The 20685-nt window shown below is 51.3% G+C and overlaps 1 protein-coding gene across 12 annotated transcripts in view; it reads right to left on the bottom strand.

Moving 5' to 3' along the window:
- The window catches only part of agrn (agrin), a 169615-nt gene that overhangs the window by 61002 nt on the left and 87928 nt on the right, over nt 1–20685 (bottom strand). For 11 of the 12 annotated variants that reach the window (XM_029156133.3, XM_029156125.3, XM_029156129.3 and 8 more), the window contains 4 exons: nt 16928–17143; nt 3849–4073; nt 1813–2037; nt 240–446 (listed from right to left, as the gene is read on the bottom strand). In XM_029156133.3, coding sequence (XP_029011966.1) covers nt 240–446; nt 1813–2037; nt 3849–4073; nt 16928–17143 — 873 coding nt within the window. Of the gene's footprint in view, nt 1–239; nt 447–1812; nt 2038–3848; nt 4074–16927; nt 17144–20302; nt 20636–20685 lie in introns of those variants that run through there. The other variant, XM_055510554.1, reaches the window with a different exon arrangement.

Genomic DNA, 20685 nt, shown 5'->3' with positions numbered 1-20685 from the left:
TGGGAAGATGGATGCGAGGTGAACGGGTGGCGGAGCGAAGGCGCGGTTTTCATAGAGAAGTAAAACACGTCCCGTCGGGTCCAGTTACCCGACCCCCCCCCCCCCTTCAGCGAGCATCAGCGGCCCCGGTGACACTTACAGTCGGCTTAGAGGGAAGAACACACGTTGAATCAGCATTAAAAGCAAGAAGAGAAGGACAAGGAGGCTCCGAGTCGGAGGACTCCTCCCGCTCCACTCACCACAGGGCCCCGGGTGCTTGACGGGGATGAGGCTCTTGCTCAGGCACTCGGCCTTGTGCCGCATGCAGTCGTTGGAGTAGGTGTGGCCGTTACTGCCGCACACGGGCTTGTAGGCGCCGTCGCAGTCGATGGGGTCGCAGGAGCAGCGGGCCTTGAGCTGCTCCACCACGCACACGGCGTTGAACAGACACTCCTCCATGCAGGTCTCTGCAGGAGAGGAGGGGAGGAGGAGCAGGCGTCATAAATCGGGCTTCATCTAACGACTGGAGGCAGATTCAGCAGAAGTTAAGGCTTTTATGGGAACATGAAAATATACAGTTTGTTCATTTGTTAGTGACTGTAAGACTCTAGTTGACCACGGCGGCAGAAATGACTGCGCTGGACCTTTTCTTCAATATCCGTGACAGAAACAAACCAACAAGAGAACCTCGCAACCTGCCTCTTCACCACAGCGCGGCCGCGGCTAATAACAGGAGAGCAGCGTCGCCTTGGTCCCATCGCACTTTGATAATAAAGTTCCACCAAGACTCGAACTCAAGAATCGAATTTCCGGGCCTAAACCCTGGCGTTCATTACAGTTTGACTAAGTAAGCAGAAATCCACAGCGAAACGAGGGAAATGCTGGTAATGTGAAACGGCAAATTTTCTAGTGAAGTGAGAAAATCCAATTTGAGGCAGGCCTCTGTTCTGTTCTGGAGGCGCCCACTAGACATGGAATTTATTCCTTTCCTGATCAGTGGATCAAATTTGTACAGCAATTCAATTTCTCCTTCTCTTTTCTTTAAAAGCCTGTCATGCCACACTTAATTACATCACCGCCGTCTCCGAGCGAGAGGGGCACGAGGATGTGTGATGTCATGGTTACAAGTCAAAATGGCCATTTTCATTAGCTACCAATCTGTAATTTGCTGAGGGATATGATTTCATGGATCTCTGTTTCAAATTAAATTAATCCTTCATTTGAAAAAAAGGCACCGCAGTCGCCCGTCCACTGGCCGTGCACGTCCTCACAGTACCGAGGCACAAACCCACTACTCAGACTGGGATTTGTGCGATTTTAAGCTCTCCGGCAGCCTGTCGAGCAGAGCGGGGCCACGAACGGGTGGGTGGGGGTACATGTGCATCGGTCCTGATGCACCGAGGGGCTGCTCCTGTCGCTGCCGTCGTCGGGGGTCTCGATGTGTGCGCGAGGGTCTCTCCACGCACCGCTGCCGTGAACCCACACAGCCGCGGCTTCGCGGGGCCCCGCTGACAACACAGTGGGGAAATTGGATTTCCTCCGATGGTTATCAGACGTACAGTAAAAGCTGACAGCCCTTTGTTGACAAAGGCTTAAACCCCTGTTCTAATAGCACAGATATCGCCCCCGGAGGTTCTTATCAGGCTGGAGGAGGCTACTGCCAGATCGGATACAGCGCGGACCTCAAGACCTGCGAATCATTTATCACCGGGCGATGGAGAGGAATACAGCTGCCGACCCCGATTGCAAAGCCTGCCCACTTGTACCTGGAGGGCCTTTAAGGTGGGCTGTCTCAATTAAACAATGGGTAAGACGTCATCCAGACGAACGCACCAGGTTCTCCACATGGGCCTGTGTGGATCTTCCGGAGCTTGACGCCCTTCTGCAGGCTGGTCGCTGTCATGACGCACTCGTTGGGGTACGTCTGGCCGTCGCTGGCACACAGGGGCTTCCTCTCCGGGGGGCAGGTCTCAGGCGGGCCGTAGGTGAGCGGCTGGCGGGTAACGGGCTCCACCCGGCACTTTGTATTCAGACTGTTTTCACTGTCTTTGCACGGGTCTGTGGAGAGAGCAGCATATGTAAATATACAGTATACTATAGCGTATATGTGCATAGTGAGGGGGAAAAATGTAATAGTTAGTGGCTGTACTTGATGAAAAATGTCTCAGGATATTATCCTTCAACGCTTAATTGCCTCAAAAACTGTTCGATAGAACATTAGTAAGCCTGTCAGCAAATCAAATTACCTGCATGAGCCAAAAGGAAAGAAATGTCCCAAATGCATTAACTGCTGTTTGTAAAAGAAAAAGGGAAAGACCGGGAACGAGACGGAGGAAAGACAAGGCCCAATTCTCCATCAATCTTGCTCCACAGATGGTATCAGCAGCCCGAGCAGCTGAGAGCGGCTCAGACTGGGACCTTGGGTGTGAAGGGGAGACAAGGAAATAGATGAAGACGCCGCTGGTTTGATTTGCTCCCCGGCGCCTCCCTGCTTCGGGGGGAGACTGGCGTCTGGCAGTACACGGCCGTATCGGTCGCCATCATAATGGAACTGGTCTGTGGACGTGCGGGACGGGGGCGTTACTCGCCGGAACAAGAGCCCCGGCGCTTTATCCCGCTCGCCGCGCTTCCAGCACGTGAGGAGACAAAGGGATTTATGTAGCGCCGCCACATTAAATCACTTCCAAACTGCCGGCGAGTTATTCAGAACACACCGAGGACGAAAGTCCGACGACAGGAAGCGTCTTCCAAACACCTCTGGCGACAAACAATGCAGAGTGTGGCGGGATGGAGCACTTCGGGTCCGGAGCACCGGGAGGCGGAATGACCGCGACTGGACCGGACCGGACCGGAACCCAGACTCCCATCTATCGCCGAAAGGCAAGCAAACGCAATGGATGCAGCCTCTGTATGATGTAATGCCTTGCCCACCAGCCAGACCATTATCTGAGAAGAAGACCATTACCTCCCATTAACAGAGGAGAACCGCTTCCAGGACCCCTGCTTTCCTGTAGCTGATCCAACTGAAAACAATGGCCTGGTTGCTGCAAAGACACGCGGCAAACCCAGCAAATGGATGGACCACATTTGTATAAAGGGTCATTCCGGCTTAAAATTTCCATAGATTTCATTGAAATCGCTGCAGGAAGAATGAGGGGCCCAGTGGGGACATCAGGGCCTCCCCCAGGGAGCACAGGGCAGCTCGGGTCACTCGAGCTGACACGGGGGGGGATTTATACGACCACCCTTCTGCCGGCGGACCGGCGCATCCATCTTTCATCGCCCGCCGCCGCGTCGTGTCTCCTGGAGGCTCCTGCTGCTTTTTTTTTTTTGTGAATTCTGTGTGTGCCGATTTTCCCCTCCATCTGGCTCACCAAAAAAAAAAAAACACACAAAAAACAAAACAGCCTCAAAGTTGAGCGCCTTGGGAGTAAACAACCATCGCCTGACGATAACAAGGATGAGCAAAAAAAAAAAAGAGCTGGGCGCCACAAAGAAGACAACGCTGAAGACCTATTTAGAGAAAACAACAATTCGCACAGCGGGAGAGAACCTGCGTAAAGCCACCTGAATGAGAAATGAGAATTAGGAGAGGAGAGGCCTGCCATGAGTGAGGGAGAAGCCACAGAAGCCAGAGGCAGAGGCAGTAAACACACGGAACGCTTATTCATAGTCAATTTGTGATTTAAGTCATTTATCAGACAAAACAGACAAAACATTGTCGTTCCCGGCAATTTAGACGCGGATGTTTTTGTGTTTTCACCTTGCAAAAAAAAACAATCAAAAATATGGAAATATCATATTTCGGCGCAGCATAAGCCCCACGCGTGGTGCGTGGGGAGAAGAGGCGGAAAATGGCGGCGTCTCACCGCAGCGGCCTTGGTGCTGCACGCGCACGTTCCGCTGGCTCTTGCAGGCGTGCTGGTGGAGCTCGCACGCGTTGCGGTAGTCCTCGCCGTCGCTGCCGCACACCGCGTGCGCGGCCGCGCCGTCGCAGCCCAGCGGGCACATGCACTTGGCCGAGAGGCCGTCCGACGACTGCACGCAGGTGCTGCCGTAGCTGCAGGCCACGTCGGAGCAGGGGTCCTTCAGAGCTGCAACACACACAGGGGGGGGGGGTCAGTCAAACAGGTCGCGTTGGCGAGTTGAATCGGAGGACTTTGCATTCGCGGCACATTCGCTTTAATCGCCGCGGCTGAAAAGCGACCCAGTGAATGTTTACCTTCCTACAAACGGGAGCGGGGGAGGGAGGGGGGGAGGGAACGAGCCGTGTCCCCCTTGAGGTCTTTGTTTCCACCCTAATTAAACAGCTGGGCCACTTGTGGCTGAGCGACTGTTCACCGCGCCTGCTTTCGGCGCGGGCCGGTATTCCTCGGGTTCCCGGCGCTCGGTAAAAGGTGGCCGTCGGGTTCCAATCACTGTCATCTCGCGGCCTAATGCATATTTATGGGCGTCACAGACAAACACACTCCTCTGTGAGACACAAGCTGAGTATTGGCAGCCCTCTCATTTCCTAAGCCTGCGACATTTCCAACAAATATTTACCCACAGTAGATATTATCCCCTCTTATTACAACCAACATCAAAGAACGTCACTGAAAGGGGAAACCCACATATTGAATTTCAAACTCTTCTCTCTTCCATCTCCTTGTTTGGTTTTGTTTTGTTTTTTTCCTCCACGCCCCATATTTGAAGACAGGACGAAGGCAACAACACACTGTGTTTCCGGTTGGTCTTTTTTTTTTTTTTTTTTTTTTTCAAATTCAATACCTGCCTTCGGGACGGAACGGCACTGCCTTGTTAATAAGAGCCTGTGATGGGTGCAGAAATGTATTATGGATGTGTAAGGAGACAGCATTGCTACGATGAGCTCTTGATCAAAGGATACCTCCCCACTTCATTTTCCTCGTCTTCACGAGCCACACACACACACACACACACACGCACACACACACACACACACACACACACGCACACGCCGCCTCTTTTCCCGCTCTTTCCTGTCAAGTCCTTTTGAGGTTTGCTGCGTTACGACTCGTTAGCGAACACCTACACACACACGAAAGTGACTCCAGACCTAATTCATAACAAAGACACCTCCGAAGTAAGTTCAAAACCAAGTATGAAAGCGCCCCCCCGACGGAGGGGAAGCGACTCGCTGAACTCATTAACGGAGAACACGAGCCGCCGGCGCTTAATGGCCGCCGCAAAACGGCGACACTCGGCCTCTAATTCGCGACTGATCGCGTGAACGGACACACTCGGACTCTCTGCTCGCCGACGCCGTTCGGCAGCAGCAACCTCATCTCAAATTACAGCGGCGGCGACTGCCCGTCGGCCGTAGCCGCTCCTTTTGCAGCATCGCTTTCAGCTCTGGGCTGTTTTGATACCCTGACAGCCGCGAGCGGGCGGAGAAGCTACACACGCTGTCAAGAAGGAGCACTTCGTCAGACCACTTATGTTTTCTATAAAATGGTGGTTGTTAAGTTGGAGGTGGTAGTCACAGCTGCCAAGGATGAAGAGGAAGGTGAGGGAGAAGCCCGGCGATGCACCTCAACGCCCCGTTTGCTGTGTGACAGTAAACAACACCCTGCTCCCTCTTCTTGATATCATTTAATATTAGCCCTCACTCACTCTCTCTCTCGCTCGCTCGCTCGCTCACTCCCGGGCCTTGCTTCCCTCTGAGCGAAGCTGACGTGTTGACAGGCAAAGAGGAGGGCAGCGATAAGCAGGGGCGCGGGGCCCAGGTAGAATGGGAAGGGGGGGGGGCTTTATGCGAATGCTAACACGGGGCCGATTTGGATACGAAGCACAGCCTCGATGGGGCGTTAGTGCAGATAAGCCTCCCTTCTCAGGCTCAGACAAGCAGGCAAATTGCCTGGGTGAATGTGATCAGTGTAACAAGCACACGGGGAAAAAAAATAAATAAAAACACTCACCCCAGTAAACTTGTGGGAGCTCTCGCTTATATTCTCTCATTATTAATATGTGGTGAAAGGTGGCAGGAAAAAAAAAAAAACAGCAGAAAACGAGACCCTGAGAAAAGTCGGCGGTGGCGCCTTTGCTAAATTAAAACGATCCTTCCTGCCAATTACAGTAGATCTGTCTCCATTGCTGGAGTAAAGCGCAGTGAGGTTTAGATCGCGAGGATAATGAGGAGAAACACGCGACACAGACAGACTGAGCTGTAGACGTACTGTACAGTGCAGGGACGCTGGAGCAGCGGCCTCCCAACACAGCATCTGTAGTTTATAGCAGAGGAAGAGTCCGTTTAAATGAACGCCGCTTCCATTCGCTTCCACAGGAGATTAAATAAATTTACATCTACAATACGGCATTTTCTTAAACCCATACGTCTGCGCTCATTTCAGAAATAGATGGGCTTGTTTTACCGAACAATTGCTCCCATTCTAATTACAGGAACGCGGGATTTAAAATAATATCTACACGCAGCAGGTTTGCTTCGTTTTGGATTACTCTGCAGAAATCCGTCCGTTTCGGAACGTTGTTCAATTCAGAGGATGAAACTGAGACGCTTTGCTCACTTTTAAGATGAACGAGGACTGGAGGCAAAACATCTGCCTGCATCGATGTGCGTGAGAAGCCCCACAAAAGTGAGGCAACCACAGAAGAAGCACTGAACCATTAAAAGTGTTCATCATGATCATAAAATTAAATATTCAGATGCATCTTCCTTACATTTCCTTACATACAGTATAGCAACAGCAGACAGAGCAGCGGATGCTCGGTGCTGATGCTGATGCTGATGCTGATGCTGATGCTGCGTGGTGGGCACCATGCACAGCCTCCTCTATTACGCATTATTTCGACATTACACTCTTGAAAGTACACAACCTCCAGCGTGATACTGGAGAGCAGATGATGGGTGGGTGATGCCTTTGGAAAAGTGGGGCAGAGGGCTTCTGTAGGATGGGGGATTACAGTGATCCTCTCCCCTCTCATCTCTGCCCCTGGCAGCCAGCAGACAGCCAGGCAGGTGGGGAACTCTGCTGCTCTCTGATCCACTGTTTTGTGCTGAGCTTTATTAATGCTTCATTAGGGACAGGGAGCTGTCAGCGCCACGCTGACTCTACCTGATGCCCTGCCGCCACGGCAACAGCAGCCCGCACGCGTGCGAGGTGATTGTGTGCGTTCATTAATGCCACGGCGCATTTATAGGCAGCCACGGTGTGTTTTGGATATGGATGGATGGGCGTGTGTGTGTGTGTGTGTGTGTGTGTGTGTGTGTGTGTGTGTGTGTGTGTGTGTGTGTGTGCTGTACTTCCCGTTGTGCTGGTAGTGATGAGGGAGGGGGGAGGTGGTCGGAGCTAATCAAATGCAACAATGCGATGTGGGGGGACTTGGCAGCGTGTCTTCTAATCAAGCCCCCCCCTTTCCCATCACCAGCAGAGAGGGAGATATGACAGCAATGAAAAAAGTTGAGAAATGCAGAGAACGTACAGTGCTGTGGCCTCAAAGTGGGTTTGTTTAAAAAAGGATGAGCACCAGCGAGTGGAGGAGCGGTACACTATGGAGGAGTGTGGGAAAGAGATAAGGAGAAGGGTCAGAACAGGGGGAATAAAAAAAAGGCCACATTCCTAAAATAAACATGATTAACAAGATCAATAAAACGGAGATCCAAAAACTAAATGTGAATGAGAATGTGCTGCCAGACCCATAGCAAGTGATGACGAGCAGGAGGCAGGGACTGAGGAAAGGCCAGAGGATTAACAGTCCCATACACCTCTCCAACATGCTGCGCGTGCATGTATGCAGACACACACACACACACACACACACACACACACACACACGCACGCATGCACACACAGACACGCATGCACACGCACACATGCACGCACACACGCACACACACACACACACTTTCTCTACTGGGCGGCCAATTGCTGGAAGATGATTTTCTGTGTTTGATGTGGTTCTTCAAAGGGCTTCACTGAACTGCAGCTGCTCGCTTTTACACAAGTTGCTGTTTTACCGCTGAGAATGGAAAATGAACTACGCGAGGTTCTCATCACACTCGAGTCTCCTGGTCCTTCTCAGAGCGCAGGTTGACGAGAGTCTGCCCAGGCCAGTTTCAACCCAAGGGCCTGAGGTGTGGATGTAACACACTCAAAGACCTTTACAGTACATACTGCAGGCTAAAGGTTGCAAGTGTAAACTTAACTCTGGAAGATACAAATACAGCAAGATATAAAATATTTATATAAATAATGATAGTAATAAAACACTTAAATACAATCCAAATAGTCCATTATGGTGCCACAGTTGTCATTTTCTATTGGAGCAACAGTATCGCACACTTAAAGACGCAGTAAAGCACAGGTTGCGATGGAAAATGACTACACAGCATACATTTATTCTGCCGAGTGACAGAAAGGAGCAGGGCGGGATTAAATCGTCTGGATGTGGCATTTATGTCAAACACAGACGGAGACGTGCGGGTCCTTCAAAGGACAAGTACAAAAAAACATCTAAATTCTAAAAGTTGAGCACGACATTTTCCACAGCTGGTTTTTAATGACTTTGCCGTCCACGCGTCCAGCAGCGGTTTGATCCACTGATCTGCGCAGTCTTAAAATATCATCACATGCCGACCGGCTTGTCAAAAAGCTAAGGAAATGATCCCGCATGTGGACGATTATACCTGAGCCCGGCCCACGTGCCCTTAGTGATTTGCTAATGGGCTCAGGGTGGACATACATCATGTGTCCAACCAGCGCCGTGTTACTTGCTTTATTTCAGACCTGCAAACCTGACGGGCAGCCTCTTTAAACACGGGGCCTCGCTCTCACCTTAATGGCCTATAGGGGAAAAGTCAGTATTACCTATTGAAAAGCTGTCAGTCCTTGAACCAACGACTTGTGTCTCATGGATTAACGGTTGAGGCCTTTTCAAAGCAAAGACGACCTTAGTCCCAAAATACGTCTGTCGGCGACGCTATTAACAGCTTTGTTTGCCGCGCACATAATCAATAATGCACTTATGTGGGTTTAATTTGTTGTCCTGTGCCGCACAGCTGTGAGGACGCAGCTGTGAGAAAGCTGCACGAGAGCTGCGTGATCCCACCTCCACCCGAACGTCGCCTAAACGAAGAGGCGCCGCGTCCGCCGAGCGCCTCTCGCGGAGCGACGCCGTCGGAATGCGGTCCTGGCCCCGGAACAAGGAGCGAGGACCCGCGTTGGCTAAGTGGCACAAGTTCCCTTTCATTAGCTCCTGATTAGCGGGAGCTGCTGGCGGCGGGGACTTCCAAATCAGCGTTGGCTAATCATACTTGGCCTTTGCCATCATCGTTCTCTAATGAGCGACGGCCGCTGGGCGCCGTACGCCGCTCAGAGCTGCTGGAGGGACGCATGCAGTGGTGCTGGTATTTGTATGGAGGCTCCGACACCAACGAGCAGAGCAGCAGATGGACCCACACCCATTTCATGTGAACCTGCAGATTATAACAGATGCTGATCACAAACAATGGAATCGACTGTTTTAATTATACATCAATAGTCCTAAATCACTGACTGAATTAGCTAATAGAGTTTACCATCAGCAACAGCACGCGCACACACACGCACGCACGCACACACGCACACACACACACACACACACACACACGCAATCAGATAACCTAAAATCAACACGCCCATGTCAGCCCTGCAATATAGGACCCTGCTCAATTTAAGCTATTTTGATAAGCCTCTCTGGGAGACAGAGAGGCAGCGTGAACCTACAGGAGGAGCACTGACATTTATTCAGCGCAAACACTAGATGGAAATAACTTGAAGTGATTTTCCTTCATTTTCTGGCAAGCATTTTGCCGTAAACGAGCCGCGTGTGCGTGCACGTCTCTAATTATGTAGAAACTGTTACATCTAAGAGCAAGGAAAACAAACACACGTTGGCAGAACATGAAAGTCTATAAGACACACTCAGGGTTAACGTGACTCAAGATAAGTAAGGAATCATCCACATCCGTCCGGTCCACTGAGACGCCAACGTTTTCTATGTAGCTTCACTGTAAACAGACCCAGGGTCCAGACGCGCCGGTGAGAGGAAGCGTGGCGAACAGGAGGCAGTGCTGTGCACAAAGACTCGGCTCTGGGAGAGGAAAAACGGGTTTCCAGCACAGATAAACTCCAGCCAGCAGGACGGAAACATGAAATGCTGGGCTGTGCAGCTGGCGCCAAGAGGCGCCACGAGGACGGGACTCCTCAAAGACGCCATGAAATACAAACCGCGAAAGCATTGTCTCATTTCTCTCTCTTTATCACAACTGGTGTCGCGTTTTGGGGTCAGCGTCTTATGAGACACAGTGCTTATCAAGGTCAGTGTGTCAGGTCACATTAACACCCGCTGCTGCTTGTGGCCACTGTTCAGGAGTCTCATTACTCAGCTGCGCAGGCTTCCATTCACAGAAATCAGTCTGCATCATTTCTTTCTCAAAAGGGTTCAATTGTCCTGAGCTAAAGTGGACATTAAACCTTTTGTTTCCCTGGGCTCCGTCTCAAGTGACTCCCTAATTCACTCACTTAATAAGTGAGACGCACTTCGACACCCGTGACCTGTCACCGTTTTACGTCATCGGGGAGGTTTGAACGTGTTCTGAACGGAACGCAGCCCGGCGTACTGCGAGATTGTTCATTTCCTGGTATAATAATAAGTGCAGAGCCATTTGAGACGCCGCTCCAGGCTTTGAGAGTCTTCCTACAAGTTGCTCACGCACCACAGTAAAGTGCACGTGTGTTCCAGCACAGCGTCTCATTAGACCGCTAATATGAACACCAGCAGGACTCTGGGGCCTGATGACCTGGATCAATAGCAACTGCACCAGCTCACTCTGGCTCAGAGATAAGACAATGTGAGGCTCACCTGGTTCTAATGTCCTACAGCGGAAAGGGGTAAGAGCTGTGAACGCTTCCTGCGACGTCTGTTTGCTGGCTTTAAATTAGCGGCGCAGGAATTCACAATCAGTCCCCCAGTGAAAGGGAGGACTGGTTAAATTGCCCTCTACTGCCACGATATCAACACAAAAACACTCGGGGGAGTGACTGCAGTAAACAGCAAGGAGAAGGACTGTGTGCAGCCATCCACATGCAAATTAGCAACTGCTAAATAAACAGCGTGGATTAAATAGGAGAGCGGTTTGATGCTGAAGGTTCCGGACAGATGAGTTTGACTCTTTGTGGATTCAATCACAGAACGCAACAGGACAGAGACACATACTGTAACCGGACGATCGGATTCTCTTCAGAAAAACGATTTATGACAGTTGTCGCGTGTGTTCCACAATTAAAGTAAGGTACATTCTACTGTCAGTTTATCCTCATATTTTCATCCGGCTCCGCTTTTAGTCTTTTCACTTTCTCCAAGAGTCTCCACTGAGAAAATAACACATAATGATGTATTATTCAGGAGGAGCCAAATGCATAAATACATTAAGTCTCAAAATACAACTCCTTGTTAGGTATTAAGCAGTGTGTGTGTGTGTGTGTGTGTGTGTGTGTGTGTGTGTGTGTGTGTGTGTGTGTGTGTGTGTGTGTGTTTACATAATCAGCGTTTTGCCTGCAGGTTTTTCGAGAGGTGAACACTGAAAGAAGAAGAAAGAGTTGAAAAAGGCAGGATTTGTCTTACAAGTATCAGTGGTCGCAGAGGAGTGGAGCAGCAAGTGAGGATGGATGGAGGAATCCAGCAAAGCCCATTATCATCTCTCTGCGAGCGTGTGCGTCTGTGTGAAGGACGATAACTGGAATGTATACTTTTCAATCTATCAGTTTGCAGAACGCCTGCAGTGTGTGTATATTTCACTAAGTGTGCTTGTGTATGTGGGCATTGACATGCACAGGGATATAAATACAGTATCAGCGCGTGCACACACACAACCACACACCCAGTCCATCAGGCTCCGCGTGTTATGGTTATGAATACCAAGCAAGAGTCAATGCCTGAGGGAAATGAAAGCACGAAAACCGAGTTATTTACAATGACCTCTCGCCCCGTGTGTGCGTCTGTGTGTCTGCTAGTGTGTGCACATAGATGTGTTTAGCAATCACTCCAGAGAAATCTGATTACTGTCTGCGTGTGTGTGTGTGTGTGTGTGTGTGTGTGTGTGTGTGTGCGTGCGTGCGTGCGTGCGTGCGTGCGTGCATGTGTTTACGACTGATGAGAGTAACAGCAAGAAGCGGAAAAAGAGGTTTGTCTCAAAGTCTCGCAGAGGAATGAGCAAGAGATATGAAAAGAGAGAGAGAAGTTCTTTCGGGCTGTTTGGTGATAAGGATGAAGGGAACAAACAGAAAAGCCAAAGGAGGAAGATTAGCGGGAGAGGAAGGAGAAGACAAAGGAGGCCGGGAAGAGAAAGAGAGGGTAAGGCATGTGCAGCGGTAAAGGCCACTCATCGGTTACTGTGCTCAAGCGTCATCTCCAGCATCTCCGGCTATTACCGCCGCTCTGCTGTCGCCGCGGGCGACCAGGCGTGTCGCAGGGGCAACAGAAGAGAGACTGCCGAGACGTGAGGAAAAGGGAAGCGCGGGGCCCGGGCAGCATGTGGGCGTGAAGGTGTAATAAAACAGGTCTGCTTTCATCTCCGGACTTTCCAGCTCTGCCCCAGAATGAGGCTTTTGCTTACGAGAGAGTTCCTGCATATCACCCAGCCAGCGTTGGGCCCGCGAGAGGATAAATCAGGGCTTCTTACCCACCCAGCTCGGACGTCTTAACAACCAGCGCCAGGCGGAGGACAAAATGTGCAGCTGGGGCAACCGGCTCCGGGATCAGACCATTTTAGCTCCTCTGAGAGAGAGAGAGGCCGATCCCAACAGCAGCACAGGAGCAAAAAGGAGGAAAGCAGCTCGATGACCACAGCCAACGGCAAGTGGCTGAACATCTGGGAGGAGCAGTGAGCCTCAGTTTCACACTCGTTAAACCCATTAGTGTCTCTCGCAAAGGCAAACGTTGCTCCAGCTCAGACGGGCTCTGCACCCGTTCCCTCCACTGACAGAGCAGAGCGCCGGCCGAGCGGAGTTGTCAGGATGTGAACGCTGGTGGGAAACGCTGAGCGTTCACAGACGTGTTCATTATAAATATCCCCTCGTTAAGTCGATGGAGACGGTAATCTGCGAGGTGTCACGGCGTGAATGAGCTGCGTGAGAAATAATACACACGAACGCACCAAATCGCCCTGTACAGACCAAAAACCCCCAAGCAGCGCCACACATCCCTACATACGCTGTAATTAAACGCCACGGCCTCCACCTCCAGCGTACGCCGGGCCTCACGTCTCCCCTGTGACTGGAGCCGACAGAGCAGACAGGTGTGGAGGACCGATGGCGCTCCCCTTTCACAGCGGCGGCGCGTGAGCGTGTCGGTGCCGGAGAGATAAAGGCCTCGGCAACGAGCGCAGAGCGAGAGAGCGCAGAGCGAGAGAGCGCAGAGCGGAGGGCAGCGGACCGCGCTCTGAGGCCGACTGTCCAAAAACACACACGGACAGACACACACGCACATGCACACACTCAAAATCAATATCCATTGATCACTGGTCCGAACCCCAGCCAACTTCAACTCCTCCACACTCCATTTTTTCTGAATTACTTGTTGCACTAGAAGAAGAATAAGAGAAAGTCAAAAAAAAAAGGAAAGGATGAAAACTCTATGTTCCACTAGAGTGGCCACACAAGATGAGTTCTGCAGCACTTCTGCAGCTCTCTCTGGGAAGGGGAGTGTATTTACCACCCTGCTCCAAGTTCAATATTAGGAGAGCCAACACGCGCTCCCTCACCGATTGTGGCGCACGCGCACATACACACGCGCACACGCACACGCACGCACGCACGCACGCACGCACGCACACACACACACACACACACACACACACACACACACACACACACACACACACACACACACACACACACACACGCACACGCTCGCTCCATCACGGATTGTGGCGCGCACACACACACACACACGCGCACACACACACACACACACACACACACACACACACACACACACACACACACACACACACACACACACACGCACACGCTCGCTCCATCACGGATTGTGGCGCACACACACACACACACGCGCACACACACACACACACACACACAGTTTTGCCCAAATGTCTCTTGTCTCTCTGAAGCAGAAAGTGCTTCTCCTGCTATTTCTCTCTCAGCCTCTGGCTTCTTTCTTTTCTTAACTGGCTGCTTTTTGTCTTCACCGCCTTGTGTTGTTATCAGGCGTCCCCGCTGGGCCAATTTCAACGCAGCGCCTCCTTTTAATTTTCATAATATCTGAGGCCATTATCTGCTCGCCGCCTCCCCGCCTGCCTGGATGCTTGACCGCCTGACCGCCGGAAGTGTAACCCCGCTGCTCCCAAATCATCCATCTGGAACTAAAGGGAGATAATGAAGAAGCTGTTCTGAACCGATCAGGACCAGCTTGCGTGAATATTAGGAAATGAAGGTACACTGGGGGCGACAAGGGGTCGGCCCTCAGGAGAGAAGCTACACCATTACCTCAGCACTTAAATCCAGTAACAGGCAGCTCAGTGCTGCTAAACGGGTGTCTTTAAGGCACTTTCTCCACCGTTGAGCCAAACTCTGCTGCTGTGACCGCAGACCAGCGGGAGCACGTGAGCGTCCGTCAGCAGCGAAGGACGGCGTGTGACACAGTCTCAGGTGTAAACAAGCCGCTTTATCTGGAGGTAAAACCACAAGCGGCTGAAACGAGGACAAAGTTGCGGCACGAAGTCGGCGCGTGATGCGCGGTGGATGTTTACAGCGGACGCTGTGTTGATCCTGAGGACGTGTGAGTGCTCATGCTCCCAGCATGCAGCTGTGGTGCCACTCAAAATCACAATTCCACCGAGATCAACATGCACAGACTCATGTGTCCACTGAGGCTACGATTACATCATGTGTTCATATAGACAGTGTACTGGTGGAAGAGCAGCGCTGATGTAATGTTGCCGTATTGATTTCCTGCATACATGTATGTTACTGGTTACATCAGACACGAGTCATAGCCGCGTGTGAGATGAGACAGAAACTTTTGATTTATTTATTCTAAAGTCACGCTGTTTCACTGTGAAATCGGCTCGCGTTCGCTAATATCAGGTTAGCGGGCGCCGGCTAACGCGCTCCACCTCTCGCCGCTAACCAATGAGCGCTGTCCCTCAAAGAAGGCGATAATCTGCGCGGCTTCCTGTGGCTGCACTCCTGAGCTGCAGATAAGAGTTGATTTGAATTGGACGCGACGGTTCCTCCGAACGGCGGCCAATTCACTTACCCCAGTGAAAACCCGCCATTCAAATCCAATGAGTCAAACGAAGGCTTTCGCACAAAAGCACCAATCCTGCCGCCCACGCCATTCTTAAAGTTAAAAGCCCTCGCACTCCCTCGTCTCTCTCTCTCTCTCTCTCTCTCTCTGTTTTCGCCTCCCTCTCCCTCCATCAGCCCTGACAACTCCATAATCTCGCGGGGTGACCTGTGCGGACCCTCGGCGCCGGCTGAATCCACCCGAGGCAGGAGGAGAATGAGAACCTGCCACTTGGCCTCCGCTGACCTGCTAACGCGCGCGGGCAGGCGTGCGTCGCCGCAAACACACAAAAAGCTCGACGAGTCGGAATGCAAATCAACACACACAACGCATCGACACCGGCAGCAGCAGCTTAAATGGCTCCTTTAGAAGCAGGCAACGGAGCAAATGTGTTTGACTGTTGCGTTGCAGATGTGATGTGACAAGAGAAAAAGTCTGTTCTGGTGCCGAGGACGTAGTGATTATCAGTAATACTATAATTAGTATCACCATTTATATTTTATACTGTGTTTTTTGCTGGAGACTGCCTGCTGTTGTTGCCAGAGGTAATTATGGTGCTTGTGTTGGCCTCAGCCCTCCACCAACCTTCATTACACCACTTGTGCTACTTTCTCTCGCTCCGCGATTTAATCTTCTTTTGTTCACTCATTCACCCCCTCAGTCACTCGCTCACCCGCGCCCCCTCTCTCCCAAACCCGCTGCTCTTTCAGCGCGATCCTCTCTCCAGATGCTTCCCTGCGCTGCGCCCTCTGTTCCGTCTGTCCTCTTTCAGTCGCTCCCATCTCTTTATTTCCTCTCTGCCAGTGGTGCACAGTCACCAAGCTTGTTATTAGTGCCAGGTCCAAGCTGGCGCTGTCATCAGACCCCTGGAATTAGCAGTAGGCCCACACTGGCAGGCAGGCACGACGCTAACAAAACACTATGGTTATTATTGAGGTTGCTGGAATGTTAGGGCTTTGGCAGGAACCGGCGACTCCCCTCAGAGTCCTGGATCTGGACGGGCTTTGCTAGAGAGAAGCACGGGGAGGTGCAGGCACCCACCGGGGGCTAGGGGGTAAAATACACCCTGGAAGGCGACTAGTGGGAGCACTGGCAGGCACAGGGATGTAGGTAGCGCTTAAGCTCTGGGAGCACGGCCATAGCGGAAAAACAATAGGCCGGACATAATGGGGACATGTTTTATTATTGGGGGGGACAAAGGCTGTGATGCAAAAGCCTCTCGTATTAGAATAGTGTGCAACAAAAGTCCATTTACCTGACAATAACAAGCAATTTAGTGTCATTCAGAGACTTGCAGCTTTGTGTTTGGCTGATGAAGTAGCAATGCTAATTAGACGCCCCAAACATCAAAACATCCCACGTCCTGCTTCTTTATTCATTAAAACACCTACGACTGCGCTTTGAGCTTTAGGCGCTGAGCATTTCATTCACCTGTACTTCACACCTTTTAAATTCAACTGCTAAAATGATTCAATGGAGAGCATCAGTCTCGGGTCAGAGTGCCCCCGGAAAAGCTGTAGATTGGGCCAAAGGCACCAACGTCATCCTTTGGACCGTGGTATACACATCTGCTGATGAGCTCAGCTCCGTTTGGAACCAGCTACTGTGTGGTGGTACTCACAGCAGGGTCCCTTGCGCAGCACCTTGATGCGTCGCTGTGTGTTGCACTGGGCCTTCTCCAGCTCGCACTCGTTGGAGTAGGTGGACGAGTCGGAGCCGCACACGGGGGCCACCAGGGACGGACAATCCACTTTCCTGCAAACGCACTCGGCCTTGGCCGGGTCGGCCGGGTCCCGCTCGCACACGGCGCCGAAGCCGCAGAGCATCCCCTTACAGCCTGCAAGAGAGGAAGACAAAGGCGTCCAGTTAGCTCGAGGCCATATAGTTTATGCACGCACACGCCCTAAACACGTTGGTTTGAGAAGTTAGTCGATTATGTTTTACCACAACGGGCATGTCTGAACACACTAATCTCACCATCCATCAGCTGTTCGGGTCTTTGTGAGAAACGACACAGTTCGGCTGCACAAATGCATCAGGGATTAAGCGTGTTCCCGGTGTAAAGCAAACACATGCTCTCAATTCATTCAGGAAGAGAACACAGGTGTTCAACTTTCAAAAAAAGTCAGCTACATTAAAGTGAACCACCAGAGTGGCTGCTCCTAAAGACACCGCTCCTCAGCCGTGATCGAACTGAAAGCGCTGTCAGCTGCAGCGCCATCGGCGCGTGCGCTCACGTGCCTTTATTGCGAGTACACAGCATGGACTTAGAGAGCAATTGACCCGTGTTGTGGCAGCTACAGCTGCTGCGGCTCCGCGCCCACTTAGAGGGCTGTCGGACGGCCAGCTGGCGTGACGTCCTTGCCTCGGCGCTGCGGGGGAGTTCGGAGAGACGGGGGAACGCGCACAGGTAGCCGACCCGCTCGGAAAATAAACGGATAAGAGCACATAAAAAAGTCCAAGTCCACTCCAGTGATCGTGGCTGTGGAGGCGAACGAGCGGTGTCACTGTTTATAAGATATAACTGCACACTGGCATTCACACTCACGTACTCTCACACACACACACACACACACACACACACACACACACACACACACACACACACACACACACACACACACACACACACACACACACACACACACACACACACACACACAGCATTTCTTATCGCGGGCTCCCACGCCAGGGCTTAACGCAAGACAGCATGTCCACTCACTGGCAGGTGGCTTTTGCTGTATTGGAGGAGTGCAGTCTGATAGATGCACGCTCCCGTACACACACCTACACAACGCCAGCGTGCAGCACAGACAACTGCTCCAGCATCTGCCCAAGGCATCTCATTCTGTTTCTCCGCTCACACCGAAGCATGTTGTGAAAATGTGAGCGTGTGCGTGTGTGTGTGTGTGTGTGTGTGTGTGCAGAGTGACAGGCGAGGAGGCTGTTTTTGACTTGCCCACTGTTCCCTGTGGGAGAGCGCCTGACAGCTACCTGAGCTCACTCTCTTTTGTACCAGGGGAGAAAGAAGTGAGTGTGTGTGTGTGTGTGTGTGTGTGTGTGTGTGTGTGTGTGTGTGTGTGTGTGTGTGTGTGTGTGTGTGTGTGTGTGTGCGTCTCTGCGAAGCGATCCGTGAATGCATCTGTATTCCTGACAGAGTGTGCGCGTCTGAGAGGTGTAGGCATTAGATGGCTGGCACGTACGCACGCACACGTGCACGCACGCAGGGAAGCGGCCGAGAGCCACGAAGGCCTTGTCAAGACCGGCCCGCTGCTCCGCCACAACTTCACGCCACGCGCCGCGTGAGCGTGCGTGCGTGTGAGCGCCGGCGTGGCCCAGAGGCGAACAGAGTGACAAGAGGTGAAATTCAATCGAACTGTGTCAGATGTGTGCGAGGCGGCGGGGGGGGGTGTCTGATAGCATGAGAGGAAAATAACACACAAAGGACCGAGGTTGCAGATAACCAAACTCCACGGGACAAAAACCAGTTGTGTTTTTATGGAATATCTGCAGCTGTGGCGTATTCCAGTCATCAAGAAAGCAAATACTGACAGAATTTAAAGCGAAACACAACCTCTGTAGGCTGCTGTTGGTGAAGGAACCTCCTAGGGAGTAAAAAAATCGAAAGTGCCTACGGTGGTTTGTAACCAAATCTCTGCTGCGATGTTTCCCTATAAGAAAATCTGGCTCTAGCCCGGAGCTTAGCTGGTTGACGAAAGACTGACACCGGAGCCGAGGGCTTTGTCAAAGTGAGGGTTTCCAGTGCAGAGTCTGGACCGAGACTACAAACTGCATGCTTAATGCACCGGGCTCTCCGTTCAAACCGGTCCCTCCGCGGCCTTCGAACGTAGAAGATGCGCTAACGTGATCACCAGGACGACGGACGAAAGCGCCGCGCTTCCAACTTCGCCAGTAAACACTGCAGCGAGGCCGTGACCCAGTGTGATTGACAGGCGGTGTTCTGGGAAAGCAGACACAAATAATAACGGGAGTACGGATACTGTGGCGATGTCCTGGGGATCAACAGGCATTACTTTACAAAAATATAACAAACACAGCAAAAAGTAGGCTCCAGGACCTGAATGGAGATGTTTTCCCACAGGTAGCGCACACAATGGCGGTGCAGTGTGGCTAACGTTTCCGTGGAAACAGAGACACTGGGTCCAAAACAGAGTTAGCATTGGGTTAACCATCGCATGTAGAGCCAATGCAGCTAACTTACAGTAATAAGGTTCACTGTAAAATAAGCGCCCAGCTCTGGCAGTTCCTTCATTAACTCCCTGGTTACGGCGCCAAAATGTTTTGCCAGTGTCCCAACAGTCCTGCAAATCTTCGATGTTTAATAATTGAACCAGTGAACCAATAAAGAGGGATCTCACACTGGCAACAGCGCCGTACTGCAGCGTATCGATTTGTCCACAACCTAAAGAACAGCCGCATCGCTGAAATAAGACGTTTCCATGCGATCGCCTGAATCACGCGAAATAAAACCTATGTTGATCTAATGCTCGAATAACAAATTTACACACTATGCTGCTCGGCTGAGACTTGCAGGCATCGCCTTGGTACCATGAACACGTTCTGTAGGCGCCTCAGCCTGAGAGAGTAACCGATGATGACAGTGGAGCCTGAAATTAAATGGCATTTTTAATATGGAGCAGCACGACACAATTACTGGCCACCGTCCTAAGAGACATTACAATATATTCAAAAGCACGAACGTTAATGTTATAGCAGTACAGTTATAGTTATACTCCACATAATCGGAGCCTTTCATCCGTTTGATTTATCAGTCATATCTTGTGGTTACACCAAAAAGCAGCTGCTTTACAAACTGCGCGAGCACACGTCATCCCCAGTTTGAATGTGAGCCCGCTCCCCTTTGTGCTTTTGACTGAAGCGAGTGTGTGCTCTTCAGTGCATACGAGTGTGTAAGGTAATCTCCTGCCAGCCCTACAGTGTTAAAAGCTTCACTTCCATGCTGGGTTTTTTTTACCATTGAAGTCTGGGGAAGAAAATCCCATTGCAGAGAATGACAGCATGTCCAGTTTGTGCTTGTCAAGGCAAACGCGTTGTCCAGGTAACACTTCATCCCGGGTTTGACAGCTCATCCATTAAATATAACATAGTGTGGGAGCCTTAAGGATGCTTTCAGTGCATCAGTGGCTTATGAAAGGAAAGGGATAGCGCTGTTGTGATTAAAGGCGCGGTGAAAATATTTTCAGGCTGTCGAGTTGAAAGCAAGTCTGGCATGGTTCTCCGGCGCCGGGTTTCTCCTGCCAGTTGCGATGCTTCTGGGTTCAGTGCAGGCCTCACATTATACGCATTTGAGTTTATTCCTTTGGTGGTGAAAAAAGTTCTTTCACAACAACGCAAAAC

This window comes from Betta splendens, chromosome 7 (genome assembly GCF_900634795.4).
Source record: "Betta splendens chromosome 7, fBetSpl5.4, whole genome shotgun sequence".
In the NCBI taxonomy this organism is placed as follows: Eukaryota; Metazoa; Chordata; class Actinopteri; order Anabantiformes; family Osphronemidae; genus Betta; species Betta splendens.
This window is presented reverse-complemented; position numbering and strand designations above follow the sequence as displayed.